We start from the raw sequence: 23,244 nt of genomic DNA, 5'->3' as shown, positions 1-23,244 counted from the left end.
CTCCTTTGTCATAGATTAGGTGTCCATATATGTGTGGGTTTACCTCTGGGCTTTCTGTCCTGTTCCATTGATCTATATTTCTGTTTTTGTGCCAGTCCATACTGTCTTGATTACTGTAGCACTGTAGTATAGTTGGAAGTCAGGGAGCCTGATTCCTCCAGCTCCGTTTTTCTTTCTCAAGGTTGCTTTGGCTATTTGGGGTCTTTTATATTTCAATACAAACTGTAAAATTTTTTGTTCTAGTTCTGTGAAAAATGCCACTGGTAATTTGATAGGGATTGCATTTAATCTGTAGATTGCTTTGGGTAGTATAGTCATTTTCACAGTATTGATTCTTCCAATCCAAGAACATGGTGTATCTCTCCATCTGTTTGTGTTGTTTTTGATTTCTTTCATCAGTGTCTTATAGTTCTCACTCTTAAATTGATAACTCTAAGAATATAACACTATTTTTTTTTTTTTTTTTTTTTGTGGTACGTGGACATCTCACTGTTGTGGCCTCTCCCATTGCGGAACACAGGCTCCAGATGTGCAGGCTCAGTGGCCATGGCTCACGGGCCTAGCTGCTCCACAGCATATGGGATCTTCCCGGACTGGGGCACGAACCCGTGTCCCCTGCATCGGCAGGCGGACTCTTAACCACTGTGCCACCAGGGAAGCCCTAACACTATTTTGATAACTCTTTTCACATATAGGATATGACTGCCCTATATTGGATAGTTCCAGTATTTTTGTACCGAATTTGTAGATCTCTTATCATAAACTACCCCAAATATTTTAATTTGGAAGGCATTTCCTTGAGGAATTTGATGTAGTTTCCCATGCTTCATTTTTATTTGTTGTTTCCAGTCATTGCCCCCTTATGTCAGCACATTGCTGTGCCAGCTCTTTGTGCTGGCTGTAGACAGTGCATAGCAGGGCCAACTCCAACACTTTCCAAAGTTCACCTGATGCCATATAACCTATAACTATGCTTCTCTCCCAAAGAACTGGAAGCCCACGTACAACTCCCATAGATCAGAAATCCCAGGATGTACCCTAAGATTGAAGCATGTCTGGAGAACTTGTCGGGCAAGCTCTTCTGGAGATCACAGATCATCTGGAAAGAATCAAAGCTTAACAAGCTTAGTTCCCGCCCAGTGGGCCAGTGTCAGAGCAAAAGCTTGAATCCACATACACCACAGTGTCTGCCACCAGATTGTCCCCTGGCCCAAGTCCACTTGGCCTCAAGCCCAAGTCCTAGAAAAAGAGGGATACTTTACAAAGAGCAAGAAAGATAAAAACGCATTGTTTCAAACCCCTAAGGGATCCTGAGTACATGGTAGCATTGGAGTAGTGGGCAGTGCTAGCACTTAGAATTGTGGTCGTTTTAGGAAAGGGTACTTTTGGGCAGTGACTCCTTCAGAGGAGTGTCTTTGTGGCACCTAAGGGCTGTCATGGGCTTTACTGCCATTGGTGATTTTAGCATGAGCCTGTGCCCTCTAGGGTATGCATTTGTAGATTCAGCAGTGGGCATTTTTGCATAGTGGACAAGTGAGAATATGGCGGCTGAGAGGATGGTTATGTTTTTGAGAGCCAGTGAGACAAACACTGAAACTGATGACCTGTCTTCCCTTTGCACTTGGAGTTTCCAAAGTTATGGGTGTGGGTGCAAGACCAGAAAGGAAACGTTGTGTAATAGTTTCTGGAATCCTAGTTTTTGCTTAAGTGGCTGGGAAGTAAAGGGTTCATAAAAATGATAAGATGTGATTTATTTTGGTTTATGAAAACGTATTTACTTTACTGAAGAAACATCAACAGAGTTAAATTTTCAAACATTTAAAATGTGAGTTTAGGACAAAAAGTTTATTTTGAAAAATTCATATGTATCATTCTAACCAATGTAACCATTCAAAATTATTATAGTATCTATTTTCAGTTTCTGGTAAAAAAATTTTTTTTTACATGACTCCTTCACCCAGATCCAATTTAGCTTGCTTGATTTTTTCATAGCACTTATCACTCCCTGACACACCCTATAATTTGCTTATTTGCCATGGTTATTGTTTGTCTTCTCATGTAGAAGTTAAGCTCAATGGGGCAAGCATTTTGTCTGTTCCACTTGCCAATATATTCCAAGTGCCTGGAAAAATGCCTGAAACATGGTGGGCACTCGGCAAATACTTGTTGATTATTAAGTCAAGAATCTGTCGTTTCATTGCCTATGGACTTGGAATTTTATGTGTTTTGTTTTGTGAGGAATGGACAGTGAAGCATAGGGGCCTGGAGAATTCCTTTCTGAGATTGATCGTCGGGCAGATTACCTATGGGTGAGGGCATGCTTGTGGCAGACCACTTCCAAATCTGTGACTTTTAACTTATGTTTTTGCCCTTCCTAAGCCTTTAGCTCAGAAGCAGATGCCAACCCTGCTCGTACAGACCTAGAAGATCCAAATGAGATCATCACTCTTACTTTTATTTCCTTTCCTATTCCTCCAGACATTTTGTCTCATACCTTGGTTATTCAAAAGAAAAAAAAATTAAATGTGAATTGGCTGGCAAAGTAAAAAGAAAGGGAATGGCCATTCAGTGAACCAAGAGCAATTATAGAAAAATGCACATACCATTAGGTTCTTCATACTTACTAAGAGGGGGAATATGTTTCATTCTAAATGTTCTTGGCAATTTTTGTAAAATGTGAAGCTTGATTAGTTACTTGATTTAAAGCATTTATGAGTAAATAGTAAAAAACAAAACCAATTGTTCTGGAGCATCAGTACAATTCATTTCTTTATACTAGGACCAGAAAGAAATCCCTCTCAAGATTCTCATTGAAAAGGACACTGCAAAATGAAAGTCATGAGCAGTGTCTTCCAGGTGTCTTTACAGGGTTATCACAGCACCTTCTCTAAGGCTTTTATTTACCTTATGCCTTAGTATGTAGAGTGGCAGTAATTTGGGAGTACAGATGAGGAGGTATGATAGAGTTGAAGTCTGTAGTGTTTTTCACTCTGGTGTTATAATGACGACAGCTAAAACTTGTTGATTTTATGTTCTTAGCACTGTTCTTAAGACTTATATTGACTCTTTAAACCCCTCTAACTATGCTGTGAGGTAGGTGGTGTTAACATCATTTTACAGAAGGAGGAAACTGAGACACAGACGGGTTACATACTTGCCCAACGTCACATTGTTAGTGAGGTGGGAGTTGAAACCAGTTTAATTATGATATTTGCACAGTTATCCTCGTGCTAAATGCCTTTCTAGAACCCAAGACCAGATTTTAGAAGGTCCACAAGAGAAATGGTTGTGCTGAATATTTTCCAGAAAATTATCTGTGATAGCTGACATCTTGGAAATTATTGAGCAATTATGAAAGAGGTTTTGCTTAGTAGAAATCCCTGGAGTCCAGCTATTCTGTGTTGCTAATTCTGGAGACAACATGGCCTATGATGAGAGGTGTGAACTCTAGTCAGACTTGCGTGGGTTTCAGTCCTGGCTCTGTCACTTACCAGCTCACTGACCTTGGGAAAGTTACTTCATCTTTATCTCAGACTTGATGTTGGATTCCTATTCTCTGCTTGGTAGGTTCCTATAGGTGGCGTTCTTAGCAGTTTCCCCAGAGAGACCCAAAGTTGTTGTTGTTTTTGACGGTACGTGGATAAAAAATATTTAACGAGGACATTAGATAGTTCCTGGGACTTAAAGTTTTTGTGATGTACGTGGGCAAGTCCATTTTTCTATTATACACAATTATTGAAACCATGGGATATAATTATAGTGTGCTTTCTTCATGACATAAACATGATGATGTTGTTTTCACTAATAGTATGTAGCACTATTTACGGTATATCCTATAAATAGGTAGAATATCACCAGAGGGCAATACTGTCTCCATTAGAAAATACACTTAAAAATTATGTGATCTTAGATTTTGTGCATTGGGAAAATTAGGATTGATAAAGAAAGGATTCTACTTCAGTCATTGTGAAATATCAACCATGATGGATTTGACAGCCTTTTTTTTTCCCCTCTACCTCCTCCGCACTCTTCTGAGATTTGTCCTCCCACTTGTTGAGCCCACCCAAGCCTATTGACTGAGCCAAGAAAACAGACTCCACTCTCCTCCTCTTCTTCTGACTCATGCCAAAAAGTCATGGAGCAATTCAAAACATGTCTCAAATCACAAAACATAATGTGGAAAACTTTCTTGTCTCTCACTTGGGAATATTCTTTAGTGTTTTGTCGTTTGTATGATTAAGTGATGTTTTAGGTGAACTTCATTTCTTTGGAGGCTTTCCCTGACCCCTCAAACCAAACGCGCATTGACTCTGTCACATCACAGTTTTGTTCAATGTTGCACTGAAGGTTTAAAGTGACACTAATTATTTAAATGAAATTGAAATTTGGATATCTTTCTCGTTTTGATACCTTGAAGTGGTTAGGATTATGTGCATATTTTGTAAAAGGCTTGGAGTGCCTTCATAATGACATGGAAAAGTGTTTTTGGAGAGGTCTGGAACTTCTGCATTTGTGATAAAAGCGCATTAACTCCCTAAACAAGAACTATTTATAAACAATTCATTTATTAATTAGCAAGTCTTCTGGGAACAAAGCTCCTTCTAACAGAGATGAGTGGGACATGGTCCCTACCCCTATAATTCACAGTTAAGATGTCATTTAAGGAGTAGCTCAACTCAGCTGAAGGAACTTAACCTCATGCCCACGTCCTTTCTTCTACCTTACGTGTCTTTTTAAAAAGAAAAGTATGCTTTAAGAAGTGATAGCTTTTTATCACTTGTCATATTAAAAAAAAAACCCAGACATTTGGGTTTACAAAGTCATTTTAATCTTACTCCTTTATATGCATTCCTGGCGTATGGTAAATGCAGTTTAAATGTTGAATGAGTGAGAGAGAAGATGCTTAGTGAATGGTTAGAGGAATTCTTTGTTATTCAGCCCGGTCAGATCTGTGTTTTCATGGAAAACCAACTATTTTGTCTGAGAGAATGAGCATGTCTGTTATAGGCTTTCCAGATGAGAGGTGCAACACATGCAAAGATATGGAGGCTTCTGAGTTATACTTTTGTAAAATAAGAACCTTGTACTAGCTGGAGATGCAGGATAGCTTACTGGTTGAAAAGAGTGGGTCTGGATATAGACTAGCTAGGTTTTCACCCCAGCTCCCATACTGGTTGTGTGACCTTCATGAAGTTAATTAATTTCTCTAAACCTCGATTTCCCAATCAGGAAAATGGGTATAAAAATAGAACTTACTGAAAGGGCTTCCTGTTAAAAGATGGCAGACTGAATACATGTCTACATGGCGTCTCCAGATGGTACAGAGTTCTTATTTTACAAGAGTATAACTTGGAAGCCCCTGTAGCTTTCAGGGTGTTGTACTTTTCATCTGGAGAGCCTCCTCCTTTCTCTCTGCATCCTTCAGTGCTCCTCCACTTAACCTTCCTCCACTGTTCTCACCGACATCCATCTTGCCTTTGGTAGGGCGATGTGATGCAGCAGAATGTAACAGAGCTGGATTTGAGTCTCGGCTTCACCAGTTCCCAGTTTTTTTTACCTCAAGCATTTCAGCTTGCTGGGCCTCTGCTTTTTCTTCTGAAAAAAATGGACTCTTTTAATTCTGATAATACTAGATCAATGTAAGAATTAAATGTAAGATTGCACATAATCCTAGTCTCCTTATTTAGGCACTTGAACTATGGTGCTTCTCCAGTTCTAATGCTTCTTGCAGATGTAAGATACACATCAGCTTTTCAGTACATCAGCAACTGATTTAAGGTACAGCCTCAATTTTAGAAATTTTAAAATGAGAAAAAAATTGTAAATCTCTCAGTTGATGAAAATGCAGAATGTCTTGTACTATTAGGGTGATGCAAATGTGGATGTTATGCCTTACTTGCAGATTACAAGCTATTTGAAGGGCAGAGACTATTTTTAATTCTTTCGTGTCTGTCATCACATCTTGTTCAGTGATTGCTGGAAATATATTAAGCCTTTAGTAAATATCTGAATGAATGAAGAGTCCATGGTTTAACAAGAAGACCAGTTCTCTATTTGAAAATGGAGTTAGGATTACATCTAGATCATAGGTTAGAGAACTATAAACTGTATATTTTCTATTCGTTAGAAGGCAATCATTAATCAGAGAAGAATGTTCATTTGCTGATTAATAACTTTTTTATACAGAATTATCTAATGAAATAAAATAATCACATAAATGTAGCACATTGATTTTTTCCATACAATAATGTTGTCATACAGATAATTTTTATATAGCAAAACACTCAAGATCTACCTTTTGTCATCTATAAAGATGCAAATGGATTGTTTAATTTTCAGTGGTCTGGGAGCTGTAAGAAATTCTTTAATGTAAAAGTTTTCATGGCAACATTTTAAAAAAGCACCTTAGGATGTTATAATTGCAGGTTAGGTTATTTTGACAAGACTGTGTAACTGATCCAAGCATTTTATGTTTCTATTCATAGAGGAGTGATGGAGCTAAAAATTAAAGTAAGAGCTGAAAAGGGGTGTGTTAATGTGACTGGAAGAACTGACTTAAACATTATATTTTAGTTTGGTTCCCAAGGTCTCCAGCTATATTCATGAGGGTGACTAGATACTTCATCCTTGTTCTCACTAGAGGAATTTTTAATATTCAGTGCAGAATTTTTTGGGGGTATGCATTTTGATAATATAAACTAAAACATTATGATTTAATATATGCAAATAAGCTGGCAATACAGTCTCATGCTCTTCATTCTAAAACAGAGATACATCATACTTTTGCTTTTTCTGCTTTTGGGGATTTTGTGAGAATAATGGTAGTCCGTGGGTTCAAGACAGAGCAAGATAGATGTGGATCCTGCCTATATAGACAGGGTGACCAAATCATTTATGATCCAAACTGGGAAACCAAAGAAAACAAACGGAGGGTGCAATTAGTAATTGCGCTGGGAAAATAGACAAAACTGTGGCTACCCCAGGATGGTCACCCTATTTAAAGAGCTTACTGTCTTGGGGTGGGATTAGGGGTGGAAATGAGGCTGAGCTAATAGCTTCTGCCTCCCCTTTCCCCAAACAAGTAATTACATAGAGTGCTAATTATGCTGTGAGTGTGAATGTATAGGTATTATTGGAGCTTGTAGGAGAGTAACAAACTCAGACCTATGGGGGTTTTAGGGAAGGCTTCCCAGAGGAGGTGACATCTGGGACTTGCAGGATAAATAGGAGCTAATCAGGCAAAGAGGACGTAGAAAGTTCTGGGCAGAGAAGATGATGGGTACCAGTATCCCGAAGGGGGTGAATAGCTCAGTGTGGATGAGTGGATCTGTATGATTGTGACCAGGAAACAAGAAATCAAGTGGTAGAACAGAAGGCTGGAAATGTTGGTGGGGTTACCATTTTAAGGAATTTGACTTTTATCACAGCAGTTTTAAGCAGAGCATTGAAATGATCAGATGGTTAAGGGCTTTTGCCTGCATTCATTTGACTGCCAAGTACCCAGGTGTCTTGTCTGGGGCTTGGTCTCCACATCCCCCAGCATATGGAGATGGGCAATATTCCCCCTTCCCTGTGTGGGTGGATCTAGCTCAGGACTACATTGGAAAGGTTGCAGACAGTTGCAGTTGTTAGTGACAGACTGGTGGGGTTACCCATGGGAGTTTGGTGGAAGCCCACCTGAGGAAAATAATCACCTGAAGTTTTGTGGAAGGCTCACAGGTGCACATAGCTTGGGCTCAGAGTCAGAGTCTGGGGAGGTGGCAGGTGCTTCAGCACATGACCAGGCTGTGCTTCTACTCTCTGGACCTCATCCCTCTCTGCTTGGGCCCCTGCAGTACTTATGCAACGTGGGAAGGAGAGCGCTCCTGTAAAACAAACAAACTATATCCCTGGGAAGTTTCCTCTCAGAGTGGTGAGATTTAGCAACAGTGAGCACTCATTGGATATGTGAAAGCCAGGAGCCTGATGCTCAAGGGGGCAGTGGTAGAGAGGCAGCTTGTCTAGACCCCATGGGTCCTCCGAGGCTGACATTTCTTAGAGTCACCTGTGATCCAGCTTTGAGCAAAGCGCCAGTTACCCCAAACCTGGAGGTAGGGTGGTCAGCGGGCCTGGAACAGCCTGTGAGCCTCAGAAGCTTGGAGGAGACTGGCAGGCCATGTCAGCTGTGTCTAGAAAAGACTGATTTCAATCACGGAGCAGAGTGATAGCCAGAGGGCAGCCAGGGCGAGGACCTGCTCCTGTTGGGCTGTGCCCTCCCCTGGGGGCCGTATAGTTTGCTGGGGCTGCCATAACAAAGCCCCACAGACTGGGCGACTTACAAATTTATTTTTTCTTGGTTCTGGAAGTTAGAAGTCTGAGATCAAGGTGTAGGCAGGGTTAGTTTCTTCTGAAGCCTCCTTCTTTGGCCTATAGGTGGCTGCCTTCTTGCTGTGTCCTCACATGGTCTTTCCTCTTTGTCTGCATGTGTCCTATCTCCTCTTCTTATAACGACACCAGTCATATTGGGTTAGAGATCACCCATATAACCTCATTTTACCCTAATTACTGCTTTAAAGGCCCTGTCTCCAAGTATAGTCACATTCTAAGGGACTGAGGGTTAGGACTTGAACATGTAAATTTGGGGGGGACCCAGTTCAGCCCATAGCGGGGACCTCAGAGGGGGACACCAGCTAGTGGTGGTTGCAGGTACTGACCCCCAGCTGTTGGCTTCTATGGGTCATGCAGGCCTAGGGCCATTTGAGTTCCCTTCAGAACAACGTTGAATGTGTTATGGTCCCATTTTTGACTTCCAGTGAGGGAGCTATTACTTTGCATAGTTACTTGTTTGCTCATTGGGCATCTTAGATTATTGGAAACATTGTACTGAGTCAGAGAAAGTTGATTTTTCCTTGGTTCTCTGGCCCTGGTACTAGGTGCCTGTGGCTCTTGGTGCTGATGTTTTCAGCACTTGAGGATGTGACTGCAGCCTGGAATATGTTCCCTTCATTAGTGTTAAGTGTGCTGAACGTGTGGACTCTGGAGCTAGTCTGCTAAGCTTGGTTCCAAGCTTGGTTTCACCACTAACTGGTTGTGTGGCTTTTAACAAATTACTTGACTTCTTGATGCTTTAATATTTTACTCCATAAGAAAGGATAGTAAAGGACGCAATGGATGAAATAAGGTATGGAAAGCAATTCCTATGCTGAACACTTAGCAGGTGCTTAGTAGAGGTTGTCCTATCATCTTCATCTTCGCCAGCCCTTCTCTTTAACATGACACAGAAACAGCTGCACGGCCACACACGGGATGACCTGTGCAGGTGCAGGAGCGCTGGCATTCCACCACATTTCTCTTAACGTCATCCGAGAGTCAGTTTTTATTTTCCCAGCTTCTTTGTAGGGTTGTCTTTTATTGGACTTTCTGTCAACTAGTAATAACAACCAATGTTTATCAAGTACTTTATAACTTCAACGTGCCTTTGCTTTTAATTTTATTCTTATACTGGCCAGGAGAGGTATAGTTTATCATTATGCCAACTTTAGGAAGAAACTGAGTCTTGGAATTTACTGGCTTGCCTCAAGTTATGTGGTTGGTAAGTGCTGGATATAGGACACAAATTGAAACTTCCTTTTCTTGTTACCCTTGTTTTTAATTACACACATACAAGGTACAAGGTTATTGTAGAAACATTAGAAAACACAGGTAACCAAAATTTAAAAAAACTTTCACATGGTGATAATAATTATTGACACCTAAAATATGTATTTTTACAAAAGTGGTTTTACACAATACAATACATATTGATTTATTACTTCTCTCTTAAAATATGTATGTTTTGTTAATAAGTATATTTCTCCAGAGTCATTTTGAATTACTGCTTTGTTCTTCATTGAAAGATATACGCTATTTAATTCATCCTGAACATACAGATTGCTTCTATGTTTTGCTCATATAAACAACACTCCAGTGAACCCCCTTGCACATATACTTCTGTACACTTCTCTGATTATTTCCATAGGGTAGATTTTTTAGATGTGGAATTTCTAGATCAAAGGGTTTGCCCATTTTGAGGCCTTTGATACATATTTACAAATTGCCTTCTCAAATGACTGTACTAATTTACATACCTGCCTGCATATATGAGTGTCATTTTCCTTGTTCCCATTGGCCATCATCATTCTTTGCCAATGTGATTAGAAGGAATTGGCTGTTAATGGTTGGAATGGTTTGCATTTTTATTACTAACCAGAGTGAACATTTTTATGTTTACTGTTCCTTTATATCTCTAGTTTGGTGATTTACCTATTTATGCTTTTTGTCCGTTATTTCCTGTGGAGTCATTCATCTTTCTCTTGTTGCCGTATAAATATTTATTGAAAATATAACAATTATTCATAGTCGTGCAAATTCCTAGGGTTTTTTAGAAAACCTCATGTGACTGTTAAGCTACACTTCCTCCATGTTGATAATTATTTTTTTAATGAAATACAGAAGCATTTCTTGGGCCCTGTTAACCTCATCTTGTCAGATTCTACCTGAGGCTGACTGTCATCCAACCTGTTCAGTTTCTCTTCCAGCTATGCTCTTATCTATACTTTTGCACAGTGTGCCCTCTATCTTTTTATCTAGGAAACAAGGAAGGAGAGTCAAACTAATGTTTATTGAGCACCACTGTGTACCAAGCACTATACTAGGTGCTTTCAAGTATGTAAAGTGTTAAATAGAATAGTATAGGAGACCTCGGAGCTCTGCTGCACGAGCTTTCATGGAATCCATGCATATTGGCTCTCCTTTCCTAACCATGAGACGTGTGGTTTCATATCACCCTATTCAAAACAATTGATGATTCCATGTTTTCCATAATTTAAAAAGAGTTTGCTCTCTCCCTATTATAAACACCTGTTTATCTGGGATTATTGTGCTGGGCCAGTTTATACTGGCTGTGTGTCCTGGTGACCTTTGGTGAAATCCAGCTGCAACAAGATATCTAACCTTTTGCCTCCTGGTTTTTCTCCCCTCTCATAGAATTATAAGAAATAGGTATCGTTATATACCTATTTGTGGCTTATATTGTTAAGAAGAACTTGCTATATTTCTTCTGTAATTTTCACATAATCGATATATTTTGATTTTAGTATGCCTTCAAAAGTAGTAGTTTTATGATTTATTATAAAATTTGGGATTAGAGCAGAATAATTAAGAGTATAAGCTTTGGAGTCAAACAGTTTTGATCCCTGACACTACCAATTCCTAGTCCTGTGCCTTTTGTGAATTACTTATCCCTAATAAAACGAAAATAATAATATCTTCTACCTCAGGTTGTTGTGAGGATTAAATGAGAGCATGCATGTGAAGTGCCTCTTAGTGTAATAGCACTCAAAGGAAAGTGTGGCTCATGGTAGTAGGTAAAGTGGTTATTATTTATAATTTAAACTTTTAACTTAAAAGAGAATAGCAGCTGTTTAATAGAGAGGCTTTAACGTTATGATCTCAGGAATATATTCTGAATGATTATGTCTTTTTTCTTATATATTAACAGGGTTATAGGGTTTTGTGAGAATGGGACAGTTGTGTTCTTTTGGCCTAAATTTCTGTTCAGGTAGTAAACTGTGCTTTAGTTACACATTGGACCTTTCCTGTTAGAGTTAAGTCATCTCACGTCTTTTTTATTTGGAGGGAGAGCTTAGATGTTTTCACTCTCTGAAAGGGCAGGCATCCTTGTTAACCTTTAGGAATGATGTTCCATACAGGAACGTATGCCATGGGGTTCCCTTGAGTATTTGCCTTTCAGACTAAAGGGACAACTAATATCACTTATTGCACACCACATGATGGTGTACTGGTGTTAAAATATACTAATTTACTGGTGTTAAAAATACACCAATTTATGAAATAATCGGAATTAAAGATAAATTATCACCATAGGTAATACATAAATAAATAATGATTGGGCCTATTGCATGTGTTCTAATTCTTTTATGCTTAGAAGCAACATTTCCTTTCAAGATATATTAATTTTATGTAATTTGTTGTTTGGGATCAACAAGCCTTAAGTATATTGAATCATTTAATATAGGTAGTTTTCATGGTCAAGACTTATCCCTATAATTCATTTTTTAAAAATCTCTGGGCTTTCGTCCTGCAAACCACCTCTGTATCTCTTGCATTTTACTTTTGTCTGCTTAAAACGCTGCTTAAAACGTGGTGCTATTTCCCCTTAATTACTATGAATTGCTGAGATCATGAATAACTAATATTTTAAAAAATCATCAAGTGTTTTTAAAGGGAATGTAATACTGAAACGTTATTAAACAAATATATGAGAATAGCAAGAATTAACCAGTTTCTCATCTATTAGTATACATCCAATAATTAATTTTTTAGTATTTTATGTTTGTTGATCATGTTAACCTGCGTTAGTCTATCTGGTCTTTCTTTGCATGTAATCAAGTTTGACCTATGAGACACTTTTTCTTTTTTCCCTTTCATACTATTATGGCTTAATATGATAATTTTTTCTTTGAAAATACTATATTTTTAATGTTCACTTCAAAAATTTGTCTAGGTGAAGCCTTGACAAGCTTGAAACATCTTAATAAAAATAAAAACTATAAAGGTTAAACCTCATCAGTCATACATACCAAACAGGTTATATTTGAAAAGAAACTCACCGGTGAAAGAGGGAATTCCACTAACAAGCATTTCCTCAGTGTGAGGCCAGTGAATAATTTCAGTTATGCGAAAGAATTGCTATAGTTTTGAGAAATGTTTGCTGTGTTTCCTGAGGTGAGTGCAAGCTTCAGCTGGAGGGCTTAGAGTAGGGGCCTGAATCATTGCACTGAGAACAGTCCTGGGAGGGTTGCTGATGTTTTTGGCATTAAAAAAAAAAAATTAGTACTTAGCGTGTGAACTACATTAGCAAAAAAAATGACACAAAAGTAAAAATTCACCTACATACCTGTCACCTAAGCAAATCACTGTGTGATTCATATTTGTACGTATAATGAAAGGAGACACATTCATGTTTACTGAGAGCCTGTGATGTATCAGTCTTTGAGCTAGGTATGTTCCATGTATCGTACAGCTCTGTGAGGAGGTGCTATTATCTGTATATTTAGAAAGTGAAAAAAAAAGACTTGACAAAGGTAAGTAACTAGCCCAGAGTGGGTGGCTCAGGGTGGGCCACCTATCATGACAGCAAGTTGATATGTGAACATGGCTCCATTTCATAAAATATTTGTTTTATTTTATGTTTTTTTAACCACAAAGACTGATATTTGTGTTACCAGTCTTTCGGGGGGACATTACATCTTTTGAGAAGTACCACAGCCAAACTCTACTCTGATAAATAGAAAGAATTCTACCTACCTTGTTCTTTTATAGTAGTTATGCTGCAGAGGAAAATCCCTTACTCCCTTCTCGAGTTCATTAAGCTGAGCTAAAACGCTGATCAAAAGATACTTAAAATTTTAACATACGTTTTCTTAACTATTTTAATAAATATATTTCTTGCCTTTGAATGATATTTAGTGAAGTCAGTAAATTCTCTGTTTACGAAAATAATATTTTGTATATTTGGTGGTTGACCACTAAGCCACAGGCATAAACCTTTTATTTTGCCTTTTCTTAATGAATTTGTGTAAAAAAGCAGTTAAAATTGAGTCTCCAGGAGCTTGGCCTTTTAAAGAATGTAGGGGAAACAGCATGAAATGTCATCGAAATGTGAACATTAGTTATCTAAACCCTTGTTTTTGGGGGAGTTCTTGGAGTGCATTTTCTCATAGAAGCAAGATTTAAAGTTTAAACGGTGGTTAAGTTTTCAGATAAGCTCATAATAAGCGAATATGTGCATCTCTGTGTGTTTTTAAAGCAGCAGAGCCGCCCACCCCCCGTTTCTTCACAAACAAAATCTTAGGTAGGACGCTAATTGAATTTCTTGGGAATCTTTTAACCCTCAGCTGAGTTAGCCTAAATAAAACAAGGAATTTATTATAAAAATCTAGGTTGTTTCATGTACTCCCGGAGGCAAGAATGCATGGAAAATCGAGAATGTCCTCTCTTTCCATCTCTTGCCTGTAACTTTTTCTCTGTACACTTGCTTCTTTTGCTGTTTCTTTCCTGCAGAATTGTTTTCTTGGTTTCCTAATCCACATGACGGAAGACAGAATTGAGACTGGAGTGAGGTGCAAAATTTAAGAGGGCATCAAAAAATTAGATGATCAAGATAAATAATATTTTAATGTAATATTTCAGAGATGATTAACAAAATATAAAAATTTTAATGACGATAGGATTAGTATAAAAGGAGCATCTCTGTCGGTTCCTGTATTGTTTCCTACTTGCAAGTGAGCAGCACAACTGATCTGGAGACTGGTGGTTCTAATTCCAAATCCCAGAGAAGAGCTCTGATTGGCTCAGCTTGGGTTCCACCGGGACTCTTAGACCCATCAGCTAAGGCTGGGTGGTGGGAGGTGCTCGATACCAACAGAGCCTTGTGGGAGGTTGGGCAGGTACAAGAACAGGTGTTCACTCTTTCACAGTACCAAGTTCATGCATGTGTGGACACTGGTCAGGGTCGAGTAAGCCAGGTAAATCTCACACTTGGTCTCTCCTTCTCCCCACCTTAAGGTTTCTCCTTAGACGCCAGCACTAAACTTACCAAGCCCTGAAAGGGAGAGTTGAGCCCATTTGAACAGGGGATTTAATTTCAGCCAACCAGTGAGTTAGTGCCAGCCAGGTACAAGGCCCAGGAGAAAGGTACTTGGCACGGTTGGTCAGGATAAATGTCTGATGAGGGAAAGTAGATGCCATCCCTCAGACAAAAAACCAGAGAGGTTTTGCTGTTGGGGAGAGGTTGATTGTGTGACCTGGTGATTACCCTTGTACAATGGGCCAAAGAGTACAAGGTTGCCTTTTTTTTTTTAATATTTATTTTTGGCTGCATTGGGTCTTTGTTGCTGCACGCGGGCTTTCTCTAGTTGCGGTGAGCGGGGGCTACTCTTCGTTGTGGTGCGTGGGCTTCTCACTGCGGTGGCTTCTCTTGTTGCGGAGCATGGGCTCTAGGTGCGCGGGCTTCAGTAGTTGTGTCTCGCGGGTTCTGGAGCACAGGCTCAGTAGTTATGACGCACAGGCTTAGTTGCTCTGTGGCATGTGGGATCTTCCAGGACCAGGGCTTGAACCCGCGTCCCCTGCATTGGCAAGTGGATTCTTAAGCACTGTGCCACCAGGGAAGTCCAAGGTTGCCTTTTATTCCTTTGGGAACTCTTCTACCTTTGCAATAGCTTCCAAACTACGACCAGAGTGATCTTTCTAAATGCAGATTGCATTGTGCAAGTCTCTTGCTTTAAAACCTTCCGTGGACTCCCACTAGTGTCAGGATAATGACCAAGCAGTATTCTTAACACTGCTTGTGTGATCTGCCCTGTGGCCTCTGATAGGCCCTGCTTCTTTCTGCTTTAGGACCTTTGCCCGGACTGTTGGCTCTGCCCAGGATGCCTCCCAGAATCCCTTTCCCCACCCCTTACCCAGTTGATAATTATCTTCCAGAGATCCGCTCAGATGTCACATCCTCAAGGAAGCCCCTTTTCTGATCACACAGGGTGGGCCAAGTTTCCTCCTATGTAAAACGGTAATAAATCATAAATAGTACTAAAACAACAACAATAATAACAACTAACACCATGTGACAGGCACCTTCTGAGAATTCCAATTTGTTTAATCCTCACAACAACTCTATGAGGTGGGTATTACTATTTTTAAGATGAGGAAGCTGCGCTTAGAGCCCCTTGCACTTATCACAATTATGATTAAAGAATGAATTCTACAGGCACTGGCAGTGGGCCAGGATGGGACTGAAGGGCAGCCTTTTGTTTAGAAGGGAAGGGCTAGGAGCTGGTCTTGAGGCTGTGTTTGCATAGCAGATCACGCTGTGCTCTGGGCTGCATGCTTACTTGGGATTGCTTTGAGAGAGATGAATGATGATTGTGAAGGCTAAAATACTCTCAAGCCACTCGTTGCTGTCCACTGTGGCCCCCTACAAGCCCTGTGAAAGGAAAAACTCATGTATCAATTACTGTATCCTAGGAACCCCGCTCCAGGTCTTGCATAAAGTAGTTCTTCAAGAAAGATTTATCTCATGAATCAGTGAAAAAAAAAATCTCCACAATTTTGGAGGTATTTTTGACCAAGCTATATCGAATTCTGCCCTAATTGTGCAACATTGATGGTGATGGTTAGTCCTCAGGGATTTCATTTGATCTGGGGCTGAATGATGGATGCCCAGGACTTGAGGGGACACGTGTGGACCCTGGTTAGGGAACAGGTGGGCCAAGGGAGCAGATCTGAGACCTCAGGAGTGCTGGTTCTTATAGTGAGGCAAGGCTGGGAGGAGCATTGTGCCCTGAGTGGAAGCAGACAGAGCAGAGTTGCATGCTCTTTGCACAGGTGATCACAAAGGCTAATTTGGTGGAAGGGAATGTGTTGCCTTGATAGTTTTAGGGTCGTGGGTGTGGGGGGCTGAGATGAATATAATTCATCATATGATGATTTGATTCCATGGTGCCAACAGGCTCAGAAAATTGTAGATGGTCACAAAGGGACCTTGAAGGTGATCACTCTCAATTCAGTAGAAAAAGGCTCCCAACCCCACACAGCACTACCCTTAGGGCTTGTGCTAAATGTCATTATATCTCTAATGGGGTGTGAGCAGCCCTAAGAGCTACATGCTTGGAGAGCAACTCTAGCCCTTTTTTCCTACTATTCTGCTTCCTATGGCCCCACCAAATTGGCCCAGCGCTGAATCCATTTCTGGGTTCCAAGGAGGGGAAAGGCAGGAGGCTGGCCTGGATTTCCCTGGGCTCGTGGGAAAAGGTAAGAGCCTTGAGTTAAGAAGGAACCCACATCCCAGGCACAGGAAAAAATGCAAGAAGACAAGAGGATAAAGAGGTCTGGCTGGCTAGAAGACATGCTTCATGTAAGGGAAACTTAAAATATAAAATAGAATTAATAAACAAAATGTAAAAACAAATGTTATTTATACAAAAAGAAAGTTATAATCCAGTGATACAATTTATATAAAATATATGTAGTAAGTTGTAAATAATATGTAGTAAAAATAGTAAATAATAAATAACAGTAATATTCAGGGGTTGAGTCATCCTTTAACTCATTTTAACTCACCTTTAAAATGGTGTTCATTTCACTAAACATTGTAGAATGGAGCAGATTATAATTAGATAGTTTCTGAGGAGAGCTAATTTAGTGAGTTGATCTCCAAACAATAAGGGAATTTATCTTAAGATTTTTAATTGTCATGTTTGGAATGTCTGAAAACTATCAAGGTAAAAGTGTCCTTTAATTTTGGATTATTTTAAGTTTTAGGATTCTTATTGTACATTCACCTAGTTATTGGGAGCATTTAAAAATATTAGACTTTCCAAAAGATTAAGGTTTTTTTTCACCTCTCTGTAGTAATAAATATTCTTATGCCATCTTAATGCTCAAGTGTCCATCTCTGTTAGTGTTTGTGTTAGGCAATAAGAACCTGGAATTTATAACCTAGTTTCTGAAAGGAATCTGTAGCAGTGGTAGGTTGCTAAGAAAGTCTCTTAGCTAATGGAACAACGTGCCTTGAATTATTCTGATCCTTTTTACTGCCAGTTGTAATGGATCAATTGAAAACGATGCTCATTTTTAGATTTGTCAAAACTTAAATTAGAAATAAATGAAAGTATAGATAATACTATTTTCAGTAATTAAAAAAAGAAAGCAAGAAATAAGTATAAATGTATGAAAAATGTTTGAAACAATCTGTTCGGTAACAGTGGAATTCTCAGCAAATTATGATATATCTATGTGAATTACTATAGTATGAGGGTTTGGATACAATGTAACAAATACTATATATTAGTTAGATTGGAAATCATAGATCTCTCTTTTATACAAATCAGCAGAAATAGGCACAGCTTTACACATTCTTTTCATAAGTGTTTTTACACTGTATTGCTTTTCAAAATGAAACTTAGAAGAGAGCCTGTTTAAGATTATCCAAATTGGAATTAATTTTACTGCTTGGGTGTGTTAGAAAATGGGAGCTAGACCTTCTAATGAGAGTTGTAAAGCATAGTCATGGAGCACATCCCAGACTTTTCAAATAATTTACTTCTCTGTTTAGAGTTACAACAATGATTGAAAACAAAGGCTGGGGTGCGGACTGTGAGATTGAATGAACATATAGCCAAGGAGTGATTTCAAGCCTGACAACTTCATCCAATTACATATTTCCAATTATCCTAATCCTAAAGCTCCTGTAAAAATCTGTTTTCCATTTCCTTATAATTTTCATCCTTTCTATATGTTATTTTTCTATCTATTTTTCAGAAATTCACTCCTTGAATAGAAAATCGTCTTTCTGTAGATGCCCAAGACGTAGTTGATTTTAACTTCACTAAAGGACAAGTCAACTAATATTTGTGGCTTAGCCTCTGCAACTTTATTTTATCAGTTTTTAAAAATTGAAATATAGTTAATTGATTTATAATATTGTGATAGTTTCAGGTATACAGCAAAGTGATTCAATGTTTTATATATATATATATAGATAGATAATGTTTATATTTTTTTTCAGATTCTTTTCCATTATAGGTTATTACAAGATATTGAATATAAGTTCCCTGTGCTATACAGTAAATCCTTGTTGTTTATGTATTTTATATATATCAATAGTAGTGTGTATCTGTTAATCGCATACTAATTTATCCCTCCCTCCTTTCCCTTTGGTAATCATAGTTTGTTTTCTATGTCTGTGAATCTGTTTTGTAAATAAGTTCATTTGTATTATTTTTTTAGATTCCACATATAAGTGATATCATAAAATATTTGTCTTCCTCTGTCTGACTTACTTCACTTAGTATGATAATCTCTAGGTCCATCCATGTTGCTGCAAATGGCAACATTTCATTCTTTTTTATGGCTGAGAAATATTCCATTGTATATATATACTGCATCTTCTTTATCCATTCCTCTGTTGATGGACACTTAGGTTGCTTTCTTGTCTTGGCTACTGTAAATAATGCTGTTATGAACATTGATGTGCATGTATCTTTTCGAATTAGAGTTTTTCTCTTTTCTGGATATATGCCCAGGAGTGGGATTGCTGGATCAAATGGTAGCTCTATTTTTAGTTTTTTAAGGAACCTCCATGCAGTTTTCTATAGTGGCTGCACCAATTTACATTCCCATCAACAGTGTAGGAGGGTTCCCTTTTCTCCACATCCTCTCCAGCATTTATTATTTGTAGACTTTTTGATGATGGCTGTTCTGTCCAGTGTGAGGTGATAGATACCTCATTGTAGTTTTGATTTGCATTTCTCTAATAATTAGCAATGTCAAGCATCTTTTCATATGCCTGTTGACCATCTGTATGTCTTCTTTGAAGAAAGGTCTATTAAGATCTTCTTCCCATTTTTTGATTAAGTTGTTTGTTTTTTTGATACTGAGCTGCATGAGCTGTTTGTGTATTTTGGAAATTAAGCCCTTGTTGGTCACATTGCTTGCAAATATTTTCTCCCAGTCTGCAGGTTGTCTTTTTGTTTTATTTATGGTTTCCTTTGCTGTGCAAAAGCTTGTTTGATTAGGTCCCATTTGTTTATTTTTATTTCTACAGTAACTGCTGTTGGGAAAGCTGGACAGCCACATGTAAATCAATGAAGTTAGAACACTCCCTCACACCATACACAAAAATAAACTCAAAATGGCTTAAAGACTTAAATATAAGACATGGCACAGTAAAACTCCTAGAAGAGAACATAGGCAAAACATTCTCTGACATAAATCGTAGCAGTATTTTATCAAATCTTAATTTTTCCCTTTGGCTGTCTGATGTTTTAATTTTTACTGTAACTCTTACTTTAGCTATTTTTGGTTCTCAAATACATTTTGACTTCTTAGTCGCTGAAGTTCCAGTAAGGTGAAAAAACTTTAAAATTTAGAAGCATTCCAAACCATTGCCTATTATAAGAGCTTTCAGTCAGATTGTTATATCTCGATGATAAAACCCTCCAAGGTGCCTCCTTAGCATTCTAAAGCATTAGCATCATTAAGGCCCAGAGTGTGCTTTTTTGCATTTAGCTCACTGTGCTTTTCTTTCTTGTTTTTTTTTATTCAGCTGGAATGCTTGCCGACTCCTCTGCAAATTTCTAAGGCTGAGACCCTGAGGAACCCAGCTGGAGAATGCCATCTGAACGCTTCCTCAGGTTGGTACTGTAGGATACGTCTTTGCTTGTGTAGCGAGACATGTGTGACTTGAAATCCTCACACCGCACATTCTAGGACCAAGCACAGGGAGGGGCTCAATGTGTATTTGAAGAATTAAGCAAACCAGTCTGAGAGTGTGTGTGTGAGTTTAGTATGGTAGCACAGGGGCTAACCACTGAGATATAATTACTGGCCAAACTTAGGTATGTTTAAGGATTCTTTGATACTACTTTTTTTTTTTTTTTGCGGTACGCGGGCCTCTCATGTTGTGGCCTCTCCCGTTGCGGAGCACAGGCTCCGGACGCGCAGGCTCAGCGGCCATGGCTCACGGGCCCAGCCGCTCCGCGGCATGTGGGATCTTCCAGACCGGGGCACAAACCCGTGTCCCGCGCATCGGCAGGCGGACTCTCAACCACTGCGCCACCAGGGAAGCCCTGATACTACTTTTTATCTTTTTCTTATTTAGGATGCTAACCTCCCTCAAACAAAAGGTAGATGTGTCTAAAGGTATATGATTTAAAAAATAATCAGAAAACTATACATATATATGATTGTCCCCTTTAAAGCAATCACTTTAGGGTGACTAATATGTATTCTTAAAATACTCATAAGATTTTACTTTAGTACTTATTTAACAGATATTTATTTGTGCAGAGGATCCAGCAGTGAATAAAACAAATAAGGTTCCTGCTCTCATGAAATATATATTCTATGGGGGAAACAGATATTAAACAAACCACACCAGTAACAACACAAATATAATTGTGAAAGTGCTTTGAAAGATTGATAGAATGAGGTAGTACCTTCCTGAAGCAGTACTCTATGACCTGAGATTTGAAGGGTGGGAAAGACATGGGGAAATGCCCTCAGGCAGGAAGGAGCCTGGCACATTCCCAGAACTGAGGGGGCAGTCAATAAGAAAATGCAGGGTATTCCTTTGAATATTCTCAGTGGAGTCAAGTCTTCATCATCCTCGAGGAAACCGTCAAAGGGATCCTCAAAGCAAAGAATGAGAGAGGTGATAAGCCTGGGAAATGCCTTCTTTTTAAATACTAAGAATTGAGTATGTCTATGAAATAATGAGACCAGCTTTCTTCCATGACTCTGAAGCTATTAGAGATGACTAGTTCCAAAAGTGTGTTCAGAAATGGAGGCATTGCTACAGCCAGTTTAGTGCCTCTGTGCTCCCCAAGTGAGTGTTGCTCTAGATGGGTGACTCTCAGTGGGGGATATTTTGCCCTCAGGGTACATTGTGTAATATCTGGCATCATTTTTGATTGTCACCAGGATCGAGGGTGCTATTGGCATCTAGTGGGTAGAGGCCAGGGATCCTGGTCAACATCTTAACAATGTACAGGATAATGACCATAGCAAAAAATGTCAGAATGTCAGTTTCACTGAGGTTGGGAAATCCTGCTCTGGATCTAGCATCCAGCCAGTATAGCACATAGAGACCATGGTATCTGTCTGCCACCAGCTAAGCCAAATGATTTATTTCTGGCTAATAGGATCCATGTGCATTCTTCTCCAAATGATTTTTTACTTTAGATCTGCCATCTCTGCTTTCACTGATCAACTCTGATCCCACCGCCATCTGTCCTCCATAGCACCATCATCTCTGCGATGGACTTTCCTTCTCTGCTGGGACACAGGCACCCCCTTGCGCACTTTTCAAACTTCCCCTGTGCCACGTGGAACTGTTGCACCAGGAACATACATGTGCTGTGCTGTGTCATCTTCCTCACCCTGAAAAACTCCAAGCACCTCCTGCTTTCACTGAGACCTGTCTTCTTCTGAGGCACCACTTCTTTATAGCCTTCTCAAGTGGTGGCCTTATTTCCTCAAATCTCATGTATTTTGGGGATGGGTGGAGAGATTGTTGTCACGCTGGAACATAGTTTTGCTTCTAGGTCATTACTCCTCATACCGGTTGTTTGAGAAGATGTCGACAACAAAACGACAGCAAAGACGGGCTCTTCTGAAGGTGGTGCTCTTCAGCTCTCTCCATCCCTTCTTCCTCTCCACTGTTCGCAGGGCCATCTCCCCGCATTCACTGAGCATTTGACATGTGGCTGACGGTCTTCCTTCTCACCACAGACCCTTTACAATTTCCCAGTGCCCTCAGTGTTTGCCTGGAGGATCTGCCCGACTTTGTGGCCTTGGATCTCCAACCTGCTTCTGACCTTCCTCACTGAACCACCTACTCTCATGGTCACACCGTGGATCACGCATCCCCAGTAGTTGCTCTGTTTCCGAAACTACTGCATCAGCCACTTTATTCTCAGCAGGACCTCCTCTCCTTCTAGCTTCCTGATTTACCTACCTCCACAGTGGTTGTACTTTGACCTCATGGCAATGTCTCATTACTGGCCCGGCCACTTTCTTTCGTTTCTTTTCTTTTTATTAAATTTTTTTGGAGTATAGTTGATTTAAAATATTGTGTTAGTTTCAGGTATACAGCAAAGTGATTCAGTTATACATATATATATATGTATATTCATTCTTTTTCAGATTCTTTTCCCACAAAGGTTATTACAGAGTATTGAGTAGAGTACACCGTGCTATACAGTAGGGTCTTATTGTTTATTTTTTAATTAATTTTTTTTGGTGTGTAGTTGCTTTATAATTGGGAGGTTGAGATTGATATATATACACTATTGATACTATGTATAAAATAAATAACTAATGAGAACCTACTGTATAGCACAGGGAACTCTACTCAGTGCTCTGTGGTGAACTAAATGGGAAGGAAATCCAAAAAAGGAGGGATATATGTATACGTATAGCTGATTCACTTTGCTGTATGGTAGAAACTAGCACAACATTGTAAAGCAACTGGCCCGGCCACTTTCTACCAATCCATCAACACTTTCCTTCCCTTATTTCCATTCTTAGCCAGTTTAGAATCTATCACTCTTTTAAATCCTTAATTTCCCTTGCTCTCTGCATTTTTGATCCATTTGCCTGACAAAATCCCAGCCCAGATGAACCTAAATACTGTGTTTCCATGGC

At 39.2% G+C, this 23,244-nt stretch overlaps 1 protein-coding gene across 1 annotated transcript in view; it reads left to right on the top strand.

The window, feature by feature from the left end:
* Positions 1-23,244, top strand: part of KLHL32 (kelch like family member 32) — a 268,165-nt gene that overhangs the window by 60,353 nt on the left and 184,568 nt on the right. Inside the window, exon 3 of the mRNA XM_027090215.1 lies at positions 20,144-20,231. Within this exon, the coding sequence (XP_026946016.1) occupies positions 20,209-20,231 (23 nt within the window). The 5' untranslated portion in view covers positions 20,144-20,208. The remainder of the gene's footprint in view (positions 1-20,143; positions 20,232-23,244) is intronic.

This window comes from Aethalodelphis obliquidens, unplaced genomic scaffold (assembly GCF_003676395.1).
Source record: "Aethalodelphis obliquidens isolate GAN/ISIS:26980383/991018 unplaced genomic scaffold, ASM367639v1 scaffold3, whole genome shotgun sequence".
NCBI lineage: Eukaryota > Metazoa > Chordata > Mammalia > Artiodactyla > Delphinidae > Aethalodelphis > Aethalodelphis obliquidens.
This window is presented reverse-complemented; position numbering and strand designations above follow the sequence as displayed.